Source organism: Bradysia coprophila, unplaced genomic scaffold, assembly GCF_014529535.1.
Source record: "Bradysia coprophila strain Holo2 unplaced genomic scaffold, BU_Bcop_v1 contig_151, whole genome shotgun sequence".
NCBI lineage: Eukaryota > Metazoa > Arthropoda > Insecta > Diptera > Sciaridae > Bradysia > Bradysia coprophila.
Window position 1 is genome coordinate 10,056,852 of NW_023503423.1, and position 18,486 is coordinate 10,075,337.

General features: G+C 37.2%; 2 protein-coding genes across 3 annotated transcripts in view; one reads left to right on the forward strand and one right to left on the reverse strand.

The window, feature by feature from the left end:
• The first annotated feature begins 2,954 nt into the window (after positions 1–2,954).
• On the forward strand, positions 2,955–4,641 carry LOC119075024 (WD repeat-containing protein 5). 2 transcript variants are annotated; one of them, XM_037181437.1, is made up of 5 exons: positions 2,955–3,347; positions 3,427–3,523; positions 3,591–3,881; positions 3,954–4,288; positions 4,356–4,641. In XM_037181437.1, the coding sequence occupies exons 1-5, from the start codon at positions 3,210–3,212 to the stop codon at positions 4,542–4,544; spliced, it is 1,050 nt and encodes a 349-aa protein (XP_037037332.1). In that variant the 5' UTR covers positions 2,955–3,209; the 3' UTR covers positions 4,545–4,641. The 2 variants fall into 2 exon arrangements, with proteins under 2 accessions (XP_037037332.1, XP_037037331.1); XM_037181436.1 differs by having other exon boundaries at positions 2,956–3,347; positions 3,424–3,523.
• Positions 4,642–6,895: 2,254 nt separating this feature from the next.
• Positions 6,896–18,486, reverse strand: part of LOC119075018 (actin-histidine N-methyltransferase) — a 34,568-nt gene continuing 22,977 nt past the window's right edge. Inside the window, exons 2-4 of the mRNA XM_037181426.1 lie at positions 7,655–7,918; positions 7,385–7,584; positions 6,896–7,322 (exon numbers count right to left, since the gene is read on the reverse strand). Coding sequence (XP_037037321.1) covers positions 7,030–7,322; positions 7,385–7,584; positions 7,655–7,918 — 757 coding nt within the window. The 3' untranslated portion in view covers positions 6,896–7,029. The remainder of the gene's footprint in view (positions 7,323–7,384; positions 7,585–7,654; positions 7,919–18,486) is intronic.

The window sequence follows — 18,486 nt, forward strand, 5'->3', positions numbered from 1 at the left end:
CTATTACAGAAAAATATCTTTCAAAATACCCCAATACACACTTGATGTGTGTACACGCGCGGGCGAAGTGAAAGATACTATACATTTGCTGAATTTTCAACCACCAGACGACTAAGTCATCAATTATGTGTGGTTGAATCAGCACATCAACAACGAATCCGTGCCATTAGACAGACGCAATGTCGAATCGAAAAACTTTGCTTTGATCCGCTCAAGTGGTGGCTTTTGGTAAAGAAACCGCTGATGAGTTTGCAAGTTTGGTGATGAGTTGAAATTTCATTTCGACTATAATTCGCTAGACTAGTTCGTGTGCAGATCGGTATAGTGTTCTTGGCTCTAGGTTAAAATAACCCCAATAAAATATCGACGAGACAAAATAACTACTACCAAAATAACCCCGGTGAAAAAAAAGAGGACAAAACACTGATAATTACCCCTAATATTTAGGGTCAGTCTCGAACTCGTTTTCTTATAATTTAAAAACGGCGAGCTTTTTCATACTTTGCAGACGTTAATGGGGCTCTGCCCCAAACCCCGCTAGGGGCTCCGCCCCTTAGACCCCGCAAGGGGGATATTCCCCCTTGATCCCCTATGCGGGGATATTTGCATTTGCGATGTTGTACTTATTGAATTCTGGGCAAGTTCTAGCCACAATTTTTATATCTTCCAATTACAGTCGAACTCGTATATAGTAGATATACTCGAATATAGTCGATATACTCGAATATAGTCGACATCCTCGAATATAGTCGATATCCTCGAATATAGTCGATATCCTCGAATATAGTCGATATCCTCGAATATAGGCGATATCCTCGAATATAGTCGACATCCTCGAATATAGTCGATATCCTCGAATACAGTCGATATCCTCGAATATAGTCGATATCCTCGAATATAGGCGATATCCTCGAATACAGTCGATATCCTCGAATATAGTCGATATCCTCGAATATAGTCGACATCCTCGAATATAGTCGATATCCTCGAATATAGTCGATATCCTCGAATATAGTCGATATACTCGAATATAGTCGATATCCTCGAATATAGTCGATATCCTCGAATATAGGCGATATCCTCGAATATAGTCGACATCCTCGAATATAGTCGATATCCTCGAATACAGTCGATATCCTCGAATATAGTCGATATCCTCGAATATAGTCGATATAATCGAATATAGTCGATATCATCGAATATAGTCGATATCCTCGAATATAGTCGATATCCTCGAATATAGTCAATATCCTCGAATATAGTCGATATACTCGAATATAGTCGATATCCTCGAATATAGTCGTTATCCTCGAATTCTGTCGATACACTAGAATATAGTCGATATCCTCGAATATAGTCGATAGACTCGAATACTATCGATAGACTCGAATATAGTCGATAGACTCGAATTCTGTCGATATCCTCGAATATAGTCAATATCCTCGAATATAGTCGATATCCTCGAATATAGGCGATATCCTCGAATATAGTCGACATCCTCGAATATAGTCGATATCCTCGAATATAGTCGATATCCTCGAATATAATCGATATCCTCGAATATAATCGATAGACTCGAATACTATCGATAGACTCGAATATAGTCGATATCCTCGAATTCTGTCGATATCCTCGAATTTTGTCGATATACTGGTCATCTCGTCATTTTTCCAATAATTTTTTTGACATTAGTTATTACTACAATTCGTTATTTTGGTGGGGTTATTTTGACCGAATACCGTGTTCTTAGAGCATTGTTTCGAGTACCATTGCCACCATGGCCTGATGAGAAATGGCATTTTTGAACTGAATATTAATGCAAAACGTTGAAAGACGTATTTAAACTTTCTCTCAGATCGAAACAGTGGTCGAATGTCCTATGATTTAAACATATATTTTTCACCCTTGGCCGACGCCTGTTTCCATGGATAAAAATGATGGTTATAACTTCCTTCACATTTCTATATGAAACTTTCAGTTGGCCTGTAGAAGCCTCACAATGAATATGAAATTTTCACAAAGGACACACCGTTTCCACCTTACGTAATGGGTTGTGATTTTCGCCATCTTGTTTTTGGCAAAAATTGCATGTATGTAGAAAGACTAACAGATGACGCTAGGAGTAACTCTATGATAAATTTGAATATTTGTATGGAGGATGTGAGATTTTTCTGAATCTAAAAGTTTTGGAGTGCGGAAATCAAAGTTTTTGATTTTTCTTGTTAAAATTAAAATGTTTTCTGTCGTATAAAAATAGTTCCGCATGAAATTTCAAGAAAAAATAATTATTCACTGGAACTATTTTTAAACGATGCAGAACGTTTTATTTATAACGAGAAAAATCAAAAACCTCCATTTCCGTACTCCAAAATTTTTAAATTCAGAAAAATCTTACATCCTCCATACAAATATTCAAATTTATCATAGAGTTACTCGCAACGCCATCTGATTTCCCCTGATTTCCCCTCTCGTTGAACGAAACTATATCACAACCCATTGTTTGGAGATTGTTATTTTGCCACGAGGTATTATAGCCCTCGCCTTAGGACGTAACATTCTATTACAAGACTGGGGATGAAAAGTAGAGTTTTGGTGTGAATTTTGTTGATGCGAGGCGTAGCAGAGATCACACAAAAACGGAACTTTTCATTTTTATCCCGAATAATGTCATGGATTTTACATGTAAAGTAGGGTTTTCGACGCATGTAAAAAAAAAGAAATTCTTCACAAACTCCGCATTTAACCAATTTTGCTTTCGTATGTGTTTTAACCTGTTCTTTCAGAACCTTGGAAATATTCGGCTGTCATTCGTCATACTTCCATTTGAATATTGCGCCACCCGCGTGCTTCAATTTATTTTGAGAAAATGAGTACGTTCAACACCTTCAATATTCCAAACTTTTTGTTCAATGCATTTGATGGATTTGATGGTAGGGATCTAGGGCATTTGATGTGTGACATTGTTACCAACCTCAAAATCACGATAATAGACGCAACAGACATTTTAGAAATCGGCAATTTTACGCGAAAAAAGGAGTTTTACCTCACGACAGAAAACACCAATTGACTTCCTTTGAGTGGATATTCGTTTGTGACAGGTCTGACCCTCTGAAAGACGAACTGGATCGAGTCGAAATTGATTCGATTGTAAAGTAATCGTTTGAAAGGTCGAAAGTGAGGTTACCTCCTACACTTTAAAACAGGAAAAAATGATTCCAATGGGGCCTTCAATTGGCCATGGAATCCATTCCGGTCAACATCCCAGTCATGCTGCTCCGCAGCAAAATGCACCAACCGGTCCAAACACATTATCGTCGTCGAATCAGTCAAATAAATCCACTGTTGTGGTAAGTTCTTCCGGCTTTTATTGATGTGGATGTTTGCGCGATGTCACGGCTCACCGACGCTCGTTCTTTTATTTAGAAGCCCTCGAATTACACACTGAAGTTTACGCTAGCTGGACACACGAAAGCTGTTTCCGCTGTCAAATTTAGTCCGAATGGAGAATGGCTCGCCAGTTCATGTAAGTGACGTGCATTATCGGCCGTTTCGGTTTCCTCCATAATGTTCTCATATTGTTGTCCGCTCAGCTGCCGACAAATTAATCAAAATCTGGGGAGCATATGACGGTAAATTTGAGAAAACAATCACCGGACACAAATTGGGTATCAGCGATGTGGCTTGGTCTAGTGATAGCCGCTTACTGGTCAGTGGTAGCGATGATAAAACGTTGAAAATTTGGGAACTCAGCTCGGGTAAATGCTTGAAAACATTAAAAGGACACAGCAACTACGTGTTCTGCTGCAATTTCAATCCACAAAGCAACTTAATTGTTTCGGGAAGTTTTGACGAAAGCGTTCGAATATGGGACGTCCGAACTGGTAGGCCGTTAAAAAATTTCGGTCATTGGAAGGACTTGAAGCTCAAATTTTGCTCGATTTTTCGTTTTGCAGGGAAGTGTCTGAAAACTCTTCCAGCTCATTCAGATCCCGTCAGTGCCGTTCATTTCAATCGGGATGGCTCGTTGATTGTTTCATCGAGCTATGACGGACTGTGCCGTATATGGGACACAGCGAGTGGCCAGTGTTTGAAGACACTAATTGATGATGATAATCCGCCGGTATCATTTGTGAAATTCTCACCGAATGGGAAATACATTTTGGCTGCCACATTGGACAACACATTAAAATTATGGGACTATTCGAAGGGAAAATGTCTGAAGACTTACACGGGCCATAAAAATGAGAAATATTGCATTTTTGCCAACTTCTCGGTGACCGGAGGAAAGGTAACGACAATCACCATTCGCTGAATCACTTGGGCGATCAGTTAATATTTTGCGTTAAACGTTTCAGTGGATCGTATCCGGCAGCGAGGACAACATGGTTTACATATGGAATTTACAGAGCAAAGAAATTGTACAACGTTTGCAGGGACACACCGACACTGTATTGTGTACGGCCTGCCATCCAACCGAAAATATTATTGCATCGGCAGCACTTGAAAATGACAAAACGATTAAACTGTGGAAGAGTGACACATAAAAAACAGAATTGCAAAATGCAAGAGAGTGGACGCAACAAAATTGAAATTCCTGTTTGCGATTTGGAATGTGCGATTAAACATAAGGAATTTACTAAATCAATTCGAATTTTACTCTTCTCGGTATGCAGGACCTGTAATCGTAACAAGATTTTTCTCGATTTTCACGAAATTTTCACGATTATTCACGCTCTCATGGGATTCAATAACTGTTGTATAGGGTTACCATTTTTCAATTTTGAAAACGAGGACAATTCGGCGTCAAAAAAGAGGACAAAAAGAGGACGCCTTCACATTCAAAAAGAGGACGAAAAGTGAATTTCTGACGCGGAATTACAACGACTGTACATGCACTTTGTGCAACTATTGTTCAATTTACACCACAGGTAATGGTGACTACAAAAAATTCAAAAATGCTCTGTGTTATATGCACTGAAATTGTCCTGATATGCTTTTGGATACCTTCTCAGTGATTACATCCACTCCAAACTACCTGAATACAAACTTCGTTTTACGTTATCCTTGGCTGATCTCTCACAACGTTACACTGTTTCTTTCTTGTCAAATTTCTAACCTTTTTTTTAATGTATGAAAGAATGAGGTGGTAAGGAATGCGAGCGGAGCGAGCGATTTTTTTTTCGAGATGAAGAGTTAGTTGTATTAATAACTAACTTTCAGAGAGGATTATTAGTTAACGCCGCGCAGCGAAAATGTTTCGATTTTTAGGTATGAGCTGCATCAAATTTACTTAAAGAAGGAGATGGCATGAGAAAAAGAGGACAAAGAGGACGTTTTCATCAAAAAAGTGCTGTTCTTAGAATATTTGTAAAAAACGAGCCGAAAAAAGAGGACATGTCCTCTAAAAAGAGGACGAATTGGAACCGTACTGTTGTAGGAGAGTCGATATTAGGGATCGTTTACCAACGATGCCCACAACGACTCCATCGTGTTCTCATATTTCTTATAGAACTACAACACAACCTGCCTTATTTGTAAAACCCTTGAAAGACCTTGAAAAAAGCGGTAAACCCAAATATTTTTGAAGCGTTTTCAAAAAGCTAAGTCCTAGACCTACATTCTCTATGAGATTACCTTTTCAGGCATGCCTCGCGCGACTTTATGTGTCTTGGTTTGTCGATATGCAAGTATAAGTTTTGGTCGGAAAAAATCTATGAGTTACACTGTCCGAAGGAAGATCTCGATCTCGAACATGCTGTAGTGTCATTTTGAAGCATCATTATTGAGCTATTCACTCCAGTCAATAGTAATGGTTACAACTCACATATGTCAGAGAATTCATTCAGCAAAATATGTAACCTCACTCACACTCTACTACCCCGAGAAAAATCGCTATTGAGGCATGGGAAAATCATATTTAAAAGAAGTTTCTTTAAATGAAATAAAATGTAAAATTCGACCTATTACAACGCACTTCAAGCAAAAGTGATACTATAAATATGGTACTGAAACTTGACAGTGCTACATAACATCTGTTATCGTTTCTCTGACTCTGGTGTATGTCGATTGCCTCACGGTTTACAATACAAAGGTTTCGATGACCATTAATATAAAATGACCCAGTCCCGCCCAGAAAAACCGCGATAATTATGCGTGAAAGAACGCCGCTTTAGACGTATTATAGACGTTCGTAATTAAGAATCTAAAATACTTACATTATTGCTGGCTTGAGACATTCCTTCCGACGATTGTATACGATAACCTTGAATTCTTAGATCATCTCTACCATCTTGTTCACTCGTTGATTGTACCAAAAAGCTATAAGACTTTTGTTGTTGGGAAGTGCCCTAACTTGGTGTACATCTCAGTTATCCCACATCATAGAAAATCCAAATTGATGTAATGATGAAGGCAATGGAGCCAAAAATTACGAGCAAAGTTGAAAGATAAAATTTTTGTTGGAAGGTCTAACGCTCCTGACAAATGAAATTTTAAAATGTTTTACGTGTCAGGAGCGCTAGACCTTCCAACCAAAAATTTTATTTTTCAATTACATTCTTCTTCATTACCTTCCTTTCGACTCTTATTTGGATTTTCTGCGATGTTTGACGGCTGAGATATGCAGCTGGCGAACTCGCCATTAGTTTGGCAAATCACAGGTAGGCTTTTGTAATTTCCTTTCAATTTGTTGTATTGGAGTCTTTCGGAATTGTCTTTTAACGCTTATCTTCACGCCAGGTGTTTTCTCCTACATCTCACAAGAGCGCCTTCCGGTAGCCACTCCGACCCTTACTACAGCTAGCGCCCTAAAGTCGTTGAACAAACCCATTTATCAAAACCTAATATTACGTTAATCTCCATCCAAGACCCAATGAGGCACAAAAACGCCCGTGGGTTCCGGGTCGATACCAAGTTTATGTTGAGGTAAAGACGTTTTTATTTCAAAAATAGAATTTTGAATTCAATCTTGCATTTCTCCAATCCGATAAGCAACTCGCAATATTGTTATTCGCTTAATTCTAACGTAATTTAAGGCTTGGTCCTTTGTTCCACATACTCCAATGCATCCTGAAGTATTCGTTTTTCGGTGAGTCGAAACTGAATAACCAAAATCTTGTTGTGCCCTAGCTTATTCTGTCCTTTTTTATGTGCGTCGACGATAGCTTCATCTTCGGCTATGGTGGTGGTGAACGATTTTAACAGTATCGTCAAGCGTATCTTGAGAAAAGTCCAAATTTTCATTTCCAATGCCGTTTCTAGGGCACAGTCTGTCCACAGTAAATCATCGGAACGTTCACTTGCCAACCAATGATCAAGTTGCTCTGCAGAAAGTTAAAGGTCAACATTGGATTTTAAACATTTTTTTTAAAACTCTGTATTGTACCTTCTCCCATGTTGAACACTCTGACGAATCCTAAAAGTTTTGGTGAAATGTATTTTGGTGATGGTAGCACGTCCAATTCACAATTTTTCGGAATTTTCAGTGCATCAAGAAGCTGTGTTCGCTTGATCAGAAGGGGATCGGCATCGCTAAGTCCTAAGCGAATTGCAACACTGTCCGTTAAATTATTCGGATACACGAACCTTCAATTTAAAAGCAAACCGTCACATAAACTGAATTTTGAACCTAACAATGAACGAAAACCGTAATTACCCATTATGGATCAAGAAGTTCGTATTGTTTCTGGCTCCGTAATAAATGAAAATTTGTTCACCCTTCCGGAAATCCTTAAATGCAGCACTCTCGATTCGATCGGTTTCGTCATTGAACGACGACGATACAACACCTTCCGTATGGTTGGCCATGTCCCAAAGCGGAATCAGTGCTGGTGTCGGTTGTGCTTCCACTTCGGTGTTATTGTCTGAAGACACTTTGGGTATTGAATTCTGGCGAGTCATTACGGTAGAAACTGCCCAACTGGAATTTGAAGAATAGACAAATTAGTTTATGAAAGGAGCGGCGACGTTAGTCCCGTCTTAGAGTAATTATAATAAGGTGGTATAATTACTCTAAGAGTCCCGTATGTAAAATTTAGGGCTTAGGGCTTTAGGCTTATATAGGGCTTAGTCTAAGGGCTCACACTCAAAACTTTGTCGGAAATACTGTTTGCTTTTCATTCACCATTCAAAGAAAGGCGAAATTATCAAAATCAGATGACTTAAAATGATTTATGTGCAAAAAACACTTAGGCCAGGCCTCTCACACCTCCTTATTTCCTTATTTTTCCTTATTTTTATAAAAACCTCCTTATTCCTCCTTATTTTATTAAAAAATCCTTATTTTCCTTATTTTTCGCAAATTTCATCGACGGAAATCAAAATTAAGAAAAAAATTCGCTGCGCGGCAAAAACAACAATTTTGAACTCTAAGAACTCTAATAAAAAGGTGGTGTTGTAGCTCATGATCGTTCCAACATGACTGGTTTAATATTTTTGTGGTTCCACGCCGCCTCCCGGCTCGAGAGTCTCGAGTAAACTATTTGATTTAACATGTAAATCACCCTTAACATTGTCTCAAACATGCGTCCTTATTACAAACAATTGAAGGTTTTAGCCTTATTTACATTTAATTATTTCAAATTTATACTTTTATACTGTCACCAATTTATTATTTTTTCGAAATTCGAACGGGATAACTAACAACAGCTTTTGCTGTTAACGAGATCAAAATCTAATCCAGCAAGATTTTAAACTTGAGGGTGGGGTTAAGTAAGAATTCACGCCGTAAGTATTACGTCTTAAATTTCAAAAATTTTGTCGTATCGAAAACTGATTAAAAACTGCCACCCTACAAAAACGATAAGTACGTCAAAATAAACAGTGATGCGTTTAAGCGTTTTATTTTGAAGCGCACTTACAGTGATAATTGGTAAAGCTAAGCTTTGCTAAGAATCTAATTCAAGCCTTAAACGCGCCCAAAATATTCAAATTTTCATCGTGATAAAAGTGCATTTTATTTAAAAGTTTAGGCGGACTTCCGATGTTAATTGCTGTATCTTAAAATAATTTCGATTTTTATCGAAAAATTTCTCCTCATTTTTCCTTAATTTCAGCTAACAATTTCCTTATTTCTCCTTATTTTTGTGCTAAAACCTCCTTAATTCCTTAATAAGGAGTCCAAATTTAGAGTGAGAGGCCTGACTTAGGCCTCCCGAAGTAGGATCCAAATTTAAAACTTCTGCAATGATTGACTGTCTATTCGATAACCTTTCAAAAAAACAAAAACAAAAACCTAGGGCCTTTCACTTCTAGGGTGTCAACTACACGATCCACGGACTCTATTTTATAAACTTTTATTTTGCCTGCATCGGTATGTGTCATCACTATCTATCGTTCTACGTTTTCTCTTTTCTTACAAAATGTTCCGTTTCGTAGAATTTCTCGAAAAACACTTCAGGAAAGATCACCCCCATTATCCTCGAAGTTAACCTCACAAATTTGACTAACAGTCAGCGACAAAAAATTGGTTGAAATCGGATTTGATTTTCTCAACATATCGACATGACTCATGACGGACAGAGGGCATTTTTTTGTGAAAATTCGTCATCTTTAAGCACAGGCAAACACTTTGCCCTTACCGTCTACATCGAATTCCCAGAGTTACTATCATCATATTAATCCTATTAACATCCGTACTACAGGGATAAAAACAGCTAATGCATCGACAGGCGACAATATTTTCATATTTTAATACAGTAACTTCATTCGTCAAAAGAAAATTATTTAAAAAAAATGATCTGACACAGAAATCAACTATACATCAGGTACAGCGAGTAAAAAATTTCAGCATAAAATATGTGACACGGCGTATAAGATAGATACATTTTCTGAACGATGCAGCATCAATATAATTTGATGCACAAAAAACCGCTCAGCTCATACAGACAGCATGCATATACACACTTTGAAATGCATTGGCATTATCGAGCTGCATCAAAAACTGTATTATAAGTATAACATCATACAACCAATGCAAAAGGTGTAGTAGAGCAGTTGTATGCGAAAAGTGGTTATGGAAAGTCTTAAAAAACGGCCATGGCAATGACTCTCTTCTAGCAATGACTGAAAATCTATAATTACTTGTTTAGTTTTACTGCAAACTATGGACTTAAAACGAGTCGAGAGAAAGTTTAATGTGCACGTAAGTGTAATTTATTGATAAGTGAATTCAATCTGGTTCAATAAAAGATCGAATCCACATATTTATGCGAACGTATGCAAGAGATGGTTTATTGTAAACATCTGGTAAACAATAAAAACTGTGGAAATACATTCAGCCACAGGTGTACAAATGAAGTAATAAACAAATGATTGCAGTAGGTAGATTAAACTTAATTTCGTAATTTTCTCAATTGCTTTTGTGTAAATCGAACGGTTGAAAAATGAAACATCACCGATTTCTGATGAGAGTCCGGTGAAAATATTGTCATTAGCTTGTGGTGAATGAAAGCAAGTACGGTGAAAATGTAACTAAAAGAGAGTTGCATCTGAGACGAACAGCCTTTTCTTTCCAAATTAACAGGTCAAATTCAGATCAAGCAAAATTGACTCAATCGCTTCGTTGCATCATGACTTCATTATAGTTGATATAGAAGGGAACGTCAAAATTCCAATTACCGTTGGAGAATTACGTTTGACATGGTCACTACTCACTAGATCTTCGTTTCGAGATCATGAATTGTTCATCCAACTCTGATAAATCTAGCTTTGAACACGTTCACTTCCACAAATCAAACCCATTTTTTGTCAAGCTTCCAACAAGGCAACTAAGTCAATTTTCAACGATCTGAAGTTGGTCTGTTCCCACGCCTGTTCCGAGCATTGCTTCGAATTGTGGGTAAAAAAATAAGAAAATTTCCGTCATTTCCGTAATGGTCTGTGCTGTAATCTTATATCATTAAGGGGACATCTATAAACGTCCGCGACTTTTTGAGAACTGTAGACCCCACTGCTCCCCTGTGTCCGTTCTTTTCCAATACCTAGTAGTTATTACCTACAATATGGTGTGTCACACTTTGCCAGACCCTTCTCGTTCCTCTAGTGCGGAAGTCCTTTATGAATTGCCCCAAACAAAAATCTGTTGTCAGTTCTCAATATAATATCTCTGTTGTCTCAATACAACATAATTGAATTGAATAGGAAGACTTATCAGACGAAATAAGATATAACTTGCAGTTGCATCATTACATAAAAGTTTGGTCCCAATTAGGTACTTGCTTTTACCGAAAAGATTAGTTTCGAAATTCTTCTTAAATTTAAGCGAATAAGACGAGTAGGTCGAATACATTTTACTTTTGTTCGTTTGATATGACTGAGATACATTTCCCATTCATGAAACTATAAAAGCCTTCGTCCCAAAAACTTTTCAGTTTAATTGTGACTATACCGTTTCTAGATGTGCTTCTTATTTTTGCGACATTATTTATAATCACTACAAAATGTAACACCTATGCAACGAATAAGAAGATACACCAGTCTGTGTGAAAGCATGAATTATTAGTGGAGGAAACATATAAAAGCTTTGTTTCAAGACTTTTTGTTTCTTTTTATATTTATACGGTTACGGTACGGCATACATTCCATATACCATTTGTTTTAATTTTTAAAAAGATGGGGGTGCCGTTCACACATTGTGAAACGAGAAAAACGACGAATTTCTCCTTTTTACCTGTTTGAGCAAAAATTATTTGGAGAAAAAAAGGAAGATGGAATAGGAGTTTTCCACACCCGCCCTGAACAAAAATAAAGTTTTACCGAAAATGCACCCAAAAATTGATCGCTGTTCTGAATAGAGGGACCCTAGGGGAGTTCAAAACGATGGTCCGTTAAGCTGGACCAGATGCTTCCCCAGCCCATACAATTTTTTCCTTAGTTGTATGGGTGATGGGAAGCATCTGGTCCAGCTTAACGGACCATCGTTTTGAACTCCCCTAGGGTCCCTCTATTCAGAACAGCGATCAATTTTTGGGTGCATTTTCGGTAAAACTTTATTTTTGTTCAGGGCGGGTGTGTTTCCATCCCTCATTCGTCCATTCGTAATTTGTGAATGGCCTCATAGACATGGTATAGTCTAAAAATTTGATATAAAATGGGTGGAATACTTTGAAAACAGATTTCTGTTAGTTTAGAAACGAGAAACTTTTTGTGTATAGACGTCTCCCATTGTATTAACATTTTAACGAGGAAAATGTACATACTACACGTCTTTCATGTTTACAGAATAAATTGGACATTTAATCCATTTACCGTGGCATAAATAATTTCAGATGATTAAGTATTATCGAATGCTTCTCTATCGTCTATAATCGGAAAAGGAAGTAAGGAAAAATCTAAATTATTGAGTAAATTTTTCACTTTAGTCTGAAATGAACCGTCAATTGATATTGACATTTTTCTAGAATTATTTGAAAGCATAGTGTTGTTAGCAACCAGAAAAAAATATTCAGTTTTTCCCATTCTTCTTTCTTTAATTTTAACGAAAATGATAGAGTAAACCAGTGATTTGCGGACCAACGTTTTCACGTGATCCGAGAAAGCGTTCCGAGTACACTTGATCTGACATTCTTTTAATTTGGAAGAAGATCATAAAAAATCCAGGTTAATTCAAACCACAAGAACGTACAGGACGGCTCTGTCGTTTCGCATCGATTTTTTTTTACCCGACCCAAAATGCCCTTTCCGAAAATCGGAATCCGTTCGAGTCAGACTGAGTCGGTGTGTTGTGTGGACATACATAAGAGTAGCAACAATCTTTACATTTATTCCATTTTTTTGATTACAGCTAATGCCAACGAAATTTGTGCGTTTTGCGTCAGCTTATTCGTCTTTATACAGGTTACATAGTAGGGTGGGTCGTATTTTCATTTTGTTTTTATTTTAAAAAGCCTGGCCCCAGGCTGTACTTAAAATTGTCCAAGGAATCCGAAACAGCAAAAAAAAAAAAAAAAAATTCAAAAATTAATTTTTCCCTTGCCTTAGGCTGATTTTGATTTTCGGGGTAGTAACATGAAATTGCACACATTGTTGACTGATATCTCAGGCATTTTGTATTAGAAGGCATTACTGATAACTGTAGTTAATAGCTGAGGAGTCCAGCTATGAAATACCATAACGACGTTGTTGTTGTTGACCTTCGCCTTCACTCGGGGATAGTAACTCTGTCAGTGTCACAACTAACAAAAAATTGCCAACATTGGGCTTCAAAAACAGAGCTCCTGTGAGTTTCTTAAACTCGTTTTCAACAAACTTCACTGCAATGGAATCTCTATTAGATTACCTGTTCAGACATACCTTACACAACATATTTTGGTATGATTTGTCGATTTTATTTGCAAATAAAGTTGAAATTTTTGGTCGAAAAGTCTTAGTTGTGAACACTGACAGAGTTACTCTGCCCGAGTGAAGGCGAAGATCAACAACATTGTTACGGTATTTCATAGCTGGACTTCTCAGCTTTAGCAGTAATGCCTTCTGTTACCAATAGCCCGAGATATCAGTCAACAATGTGTGCAATTTCATGCTACTACCCCGAAAATCAAAATCAGCCTAGAGGCAAGGGAAAAATTAATTTTTGAATTTTTGTTTTTTGCTTTTTCGGATTCCTTGGTCATTTCTAAGTACAGCCTGGGGCCAGGCCTTTTAAAATTAAAACAAAATGAACATACGACCCACCCTATTACATAGTCACGCGTATGCCCATAGTAGTGGTATGTACATCCGTATAAACACCCACAAGCAGCGAGATTTTATGAGTGAAGCAACTGGTAAAACAGCTGAAACAAACTTGAACACAAATTCGGTTGGCATTGACTGTAAGTCTTAAGCAAGCGGAACAAAGGGCAACATCAAGGTGTTACGACTCAATTAGACTCAGTTCGGCTGTACAAGTTTCTGTCTTTTTAAGTGCCGTCAACGAACGAAATATACTTTCTTAAAGGTACATACATATGTCGATGTCTCCGGATCTGTTACCGTTCTTTGCATCGAAAATATATTCAAGAAGCATATGGGGACCGTGGGTCTCGTGTGTCAGACTAATAAATCGTTGTGGCTTACACCGACAATAACATCTGCAATTTTTATAGTATCATAGTATGTTCAGGCGGAAACCATACCTCACGAGACAACCTGCAGGCGACATATTTGCACCTTCAAGAAAGTTTAATTCAATCTAATAAATCGCTGCTAAAACATTTTCTTTTGTTTACTAACACGACTCTATCACGTCATTGTAATATTTCAGATCGGAATTCACCTTTCTCACTTTTTCTCTGTATTTTATCATAATTTCGATTATGTAAATTTCTACTTCGTTTTGTCATTCTTTGACTATTATATTGTAATAACAGACTAGACGATTTATATTGAGTGAATAGTCTGGTGAACTTATTAATATACATCGCATCGTAGTTTTGGCATACTTTGTTCAGCAGAGAGGACGTGAGATGAGCTTAATATGATAGTTTTATTGGCCACAGGACAAAATAAAAATTTTTATTCTGCTTTGCCTCGATCGTCAAATTTCACACAAGAAGTACCATTTCCATCATTTGGCCCTTTGGTAATTAATGTACCATTAGTTTACATCAAACGGTATTTTATAATCCCGGATTTCTGTAAAACTGAGAGGAGGTGTATAATCTGCAAAATACTATTACATGCTTTTGAAACCTAAACCAATTTTCGTGTTTTCCTTAGGTGTGTAATAAGTCACTTTCGTCCCTAGGGAAAACAAAAGCATGTAAAAATACATATTTTTATTCGCATCTAATACAATGGGTAAGACACACATTTCCCACCATTCATCAAGTCTGCAGTGTAATTTGGTGTATATTGTTAATCCGAATAATAAAACAACTTCATTTCTGTCGAGATTTCTGGTAATTTTTTGTTGTTGCTCGGCTATGAAGAGCATTTCTATTATTTTTTAGCGATACCATCTTCATTGATGAACATAATTGCTCTCACACTAAACCAAATCCATTTAATTTTGACGAATACATTTCAATTTGACTGAACAAATCATTCATGCGGAAAATTGTTGCGTAAATTATGAGCGATTGTGGAACGTACATCAGGTGTGGGTCGTTATTCGACCGAAATAAGGTGATGAAAAGATAGATAAATTAAATATACATGAACAACCTGATAGTGATAGTTACTTCAACAAAGATGTATTCCTACAGTTGAAATATGTAGTGTGTTACCCCAACAGGCGTAACCGTTTCTTTGTTACAATAATCATCATCAACATCACTTCCAAGTTCCACTATCAGGATCGCGGTTTTTAATAAGAAGTCATTTAAGCGCTTTTCAGGATCCTACTCCGACGATCCGAAGGTGCTCTTAACATCTTAAGCGGAGACGAAATGACTCAGCACCGTTCATCGACAAATTTATTAGTATATTTCAACACAGACCAATACACACAAGGTGTAGACATATGCTGAGTGTGCAGCACGAGGAAAGTACACACAATGGGTGTGTTGGTCCATTTGGAAACAATTTTTTTTGCAATAGACGAGAGTGTGTTGATAGACAGGTAGAGGAAGTGCCTTTTACCTCAATTGCGATGGGAAAATAGATGCCCTCACAATAAACACTTTCGCAGTATACAGTAAAATAGTGTTGTATAGTGTCTAAGGGTGTTTTATGTTCGAGAAATGGTAAACATTTTTATTTAGTCTCATGCTAAGCAGGACCTACATAGACAAAAAGACTTAAAATCACTTTTTGGAACACAGTTTCCTGTTTGACCTACAAGCTTAATAGTTTTATTGCTTTAATTTCTGCTAGGTTGCATTTAAACATTTTGTATGTATTGCAAAGCTGCGTTATGATACTGAATAATTACCGACTGAATATATACAAAATTATCAAAATAATCGAGGTAACGGACCCTTGACAAACTGTGCACATATTCATGCTTCGCCTGGTTTGCATAATAAGCGGGCGCTTGAAAATAACAATATCCGCGCATACCATTATACATCATGGTAAATAAAGATTTCCGCGGCATGGGATTTGAACTTTGAATTAAATATATGTTTCTATAACAGCAGGCTGCATTTTTAATAACCGACAATGCAAAATGGCTAATGTAATTGCTCGTCATACTTAATAATGTGTATCGTTTATTTGTTAATTAGTTCAATCCCTCAAATCATTATTTTCTCCGTGTAAGCGAGCAGAAAAGAAGTTTAAAACGGACGGTATCGAGCCATTATTAATTAACCATAAGTGCATACAGGTGACATCAATGAAATATAGACATGGATTTACTTCAGCTGTTTTTCAGTTGGTCCACTCATGCGAAAATACTTTTTCTTGTCTATGCTGTTAGAGATGAGCGAGTCGAAGTTTTTTGAAAACCAATAGTAGGAGGGATTCTTTTGGAAATCCACCTATCAAAATCGGACCCATTTCGTCTGGGATGGATAAATACATGGTTTGAAAGGTCTTTACCAGTTGACCTCAAAACAGGCCTCACACAGTCTCGAGCCACACCTGGTTGCTGGTGGAAGATCTCCGAAGTTGGAAAAATAGTGTTTTTTATCCGAAATTTTAGGCCGTTATAAATAATCGTTCCGGGTGAGAGTGGGCTCGTTGGAAAGCTGAGCTCAAGTACTTTCGGGTCATGCCTAGTTTAATTAGATTCATTGATATATGTTTGCAAAAAATGCAAGAAATTTGTTTCAAAATCTGTGTGAACTTTAGACAGGTCTGGGATGGTACTGATGACGCTTAATGTGAACCTAAGAACATACATTGTCTAAGCTTTCCATTGATACCCCATTTGCAGTGCTGGTGATTGCTGGCGAGTTTTACGAGTAGCGGTTGTGCTAACATAAAATTCTGTTATGTCGGCAATCACCAGCACTGCAAATGGGGTATCAATGGAATTAGACAATGTATGTTACGACTAGCATGTTAGGTTCCCATTAAGCGTCATCAGTACCAGCCCAGACCTGTCTAAAGTTCACACAGATTTTGAAAAATTTTCTTGCAGATTTTTGCAAACATATATCAATGAATTAAATTAAACTAGGCATGACCCGAAACTACTTGAACTCAGCTTTCCAACGAGCCCACTCTCGCCCGGGACGATCGTTTATGACGGCCAAAAAATTCGGATAAAAATCACCATTTTACCAACTTCGGAGATGTTCAACCAGCAACCAGGTGTGGCTAGAGACCGTGTGAGGCCTGTTTTGAGGTCTACTGGCAAAGACCTTTCAAACCATGTATATTTTCATGCTTCGGGGCCGAAAATGAGGGCAATTTTTCGAATTTTCTCGGGTTTCCGGCCCTCTGCATGAAAACTCACATGTGCACCTGTTTGGGACGGTTGATTTAAGGCACTTTCGCTTGTAAGCCTCACTTCGTTCGGCCTACAATCCGCGAAATTGCCTAAAATCAATCGTCCAAAACAGGTACACAAATGACTAATCAATCCCAGGCGAAATGGGTCCGATTTTGGTAGGCGGCTTTTCAAAAGAATCCCTCTAGGGTACTTACTATGACATTCGACCTGACCCGTATCTTGAATTAAATTTTTAAAACTTGACGTTCTGACGATCTTTGAACAAAAGGACAATGCTCTGCGTGATGAATACTTAAAAAAATTCGAACCGACCCAAACCTAACCCGAATGAAAATTTTGAAACACGATAACGTAAAAACCCGATAAAAGTGAATCAGGTCGGCTTCGGGTCGGAAAAAGTTCTGGTAGCCCGCTCACCTGTAAGTCATGTCAAACTTTCACTGACGTGCCCTGTATTTGTGGTTGCGGGTTTGTTTACCGGACTCACTCCAACTATTGAATTAAAAGTTTGCCTTTGTGTATTTATGTACAAGTATTTTTGCAACAGTTATTTGATCAAAGAAAATTTATTTTCAGTGAGTTAAAATCAATACTTTCAACGTAATTAAATGTATTTTTTCCCTATTAGCAGAACATAACCACATCATAATTGCCAATATACCGCATCGCCGATGGGAAATTATTATACACAAAACCCAATCATATAGTTGAGTCATTGAAAATCGATTTATTTTTACTTTGTTCGGTTTCAACCGAAATTCTATTTTATTTTAAAAACCGGCTAATTGACGAATTCAATTATTTCTTTCAAATAACACATTTTTGAGTGGTTCGCTTTTAAAATGGAAAGTGAAAGCTCTTTGTAAAATGAAATGGTTTAAATGGTCGGTCGTATTATGCGAAATGAACGGACAATATCATTTTCATATTTGTGGCATGAAATTTTCATTTCAAAAAAATATTATTCGCCATTTAGAGACCAAATAAACTGTAATTTCAGTACGGAAATAAAACAAAATTTCTGGAAATTATACAGAGACATTATAATTAGGTATACTGTAGCTCGAGTAATGAGCAATCAACTTGTTCGTGATCAAATGGTCTAAACATTTCGGTTTTAATTCATTGTTTAATGGTCTGCACTTTATGCATCATATATGTAA

What these genes read in the sequence shown, in the direction of transcription:
- LOC119075024 (XM_037181436.1), top strand. Translation starts at nt 3,210, where the DNA reads ATGATTCCAATGGGGCCTTCAATTGGCCATGGAATCCATTCCGGTCAA. An exon ending in AGAATGGCTCGCCAGTTCAT is followed by an intron (nt 3,524 to 3,590) that starts GTAAGTGACGTG and finishes TTGTCCGCTCAG; the next exon opens with CTGCCGACAAATTAATCAAA. An exon ending in TCTCGGTGACCGGAGGAAAG is followed by an intron (nt 4,289 to 4,355) that starts GTAACGACAATC and finishes TAAACGTTTCAG; the next exon opens with TGGATCGTATCCGGCAGCGA.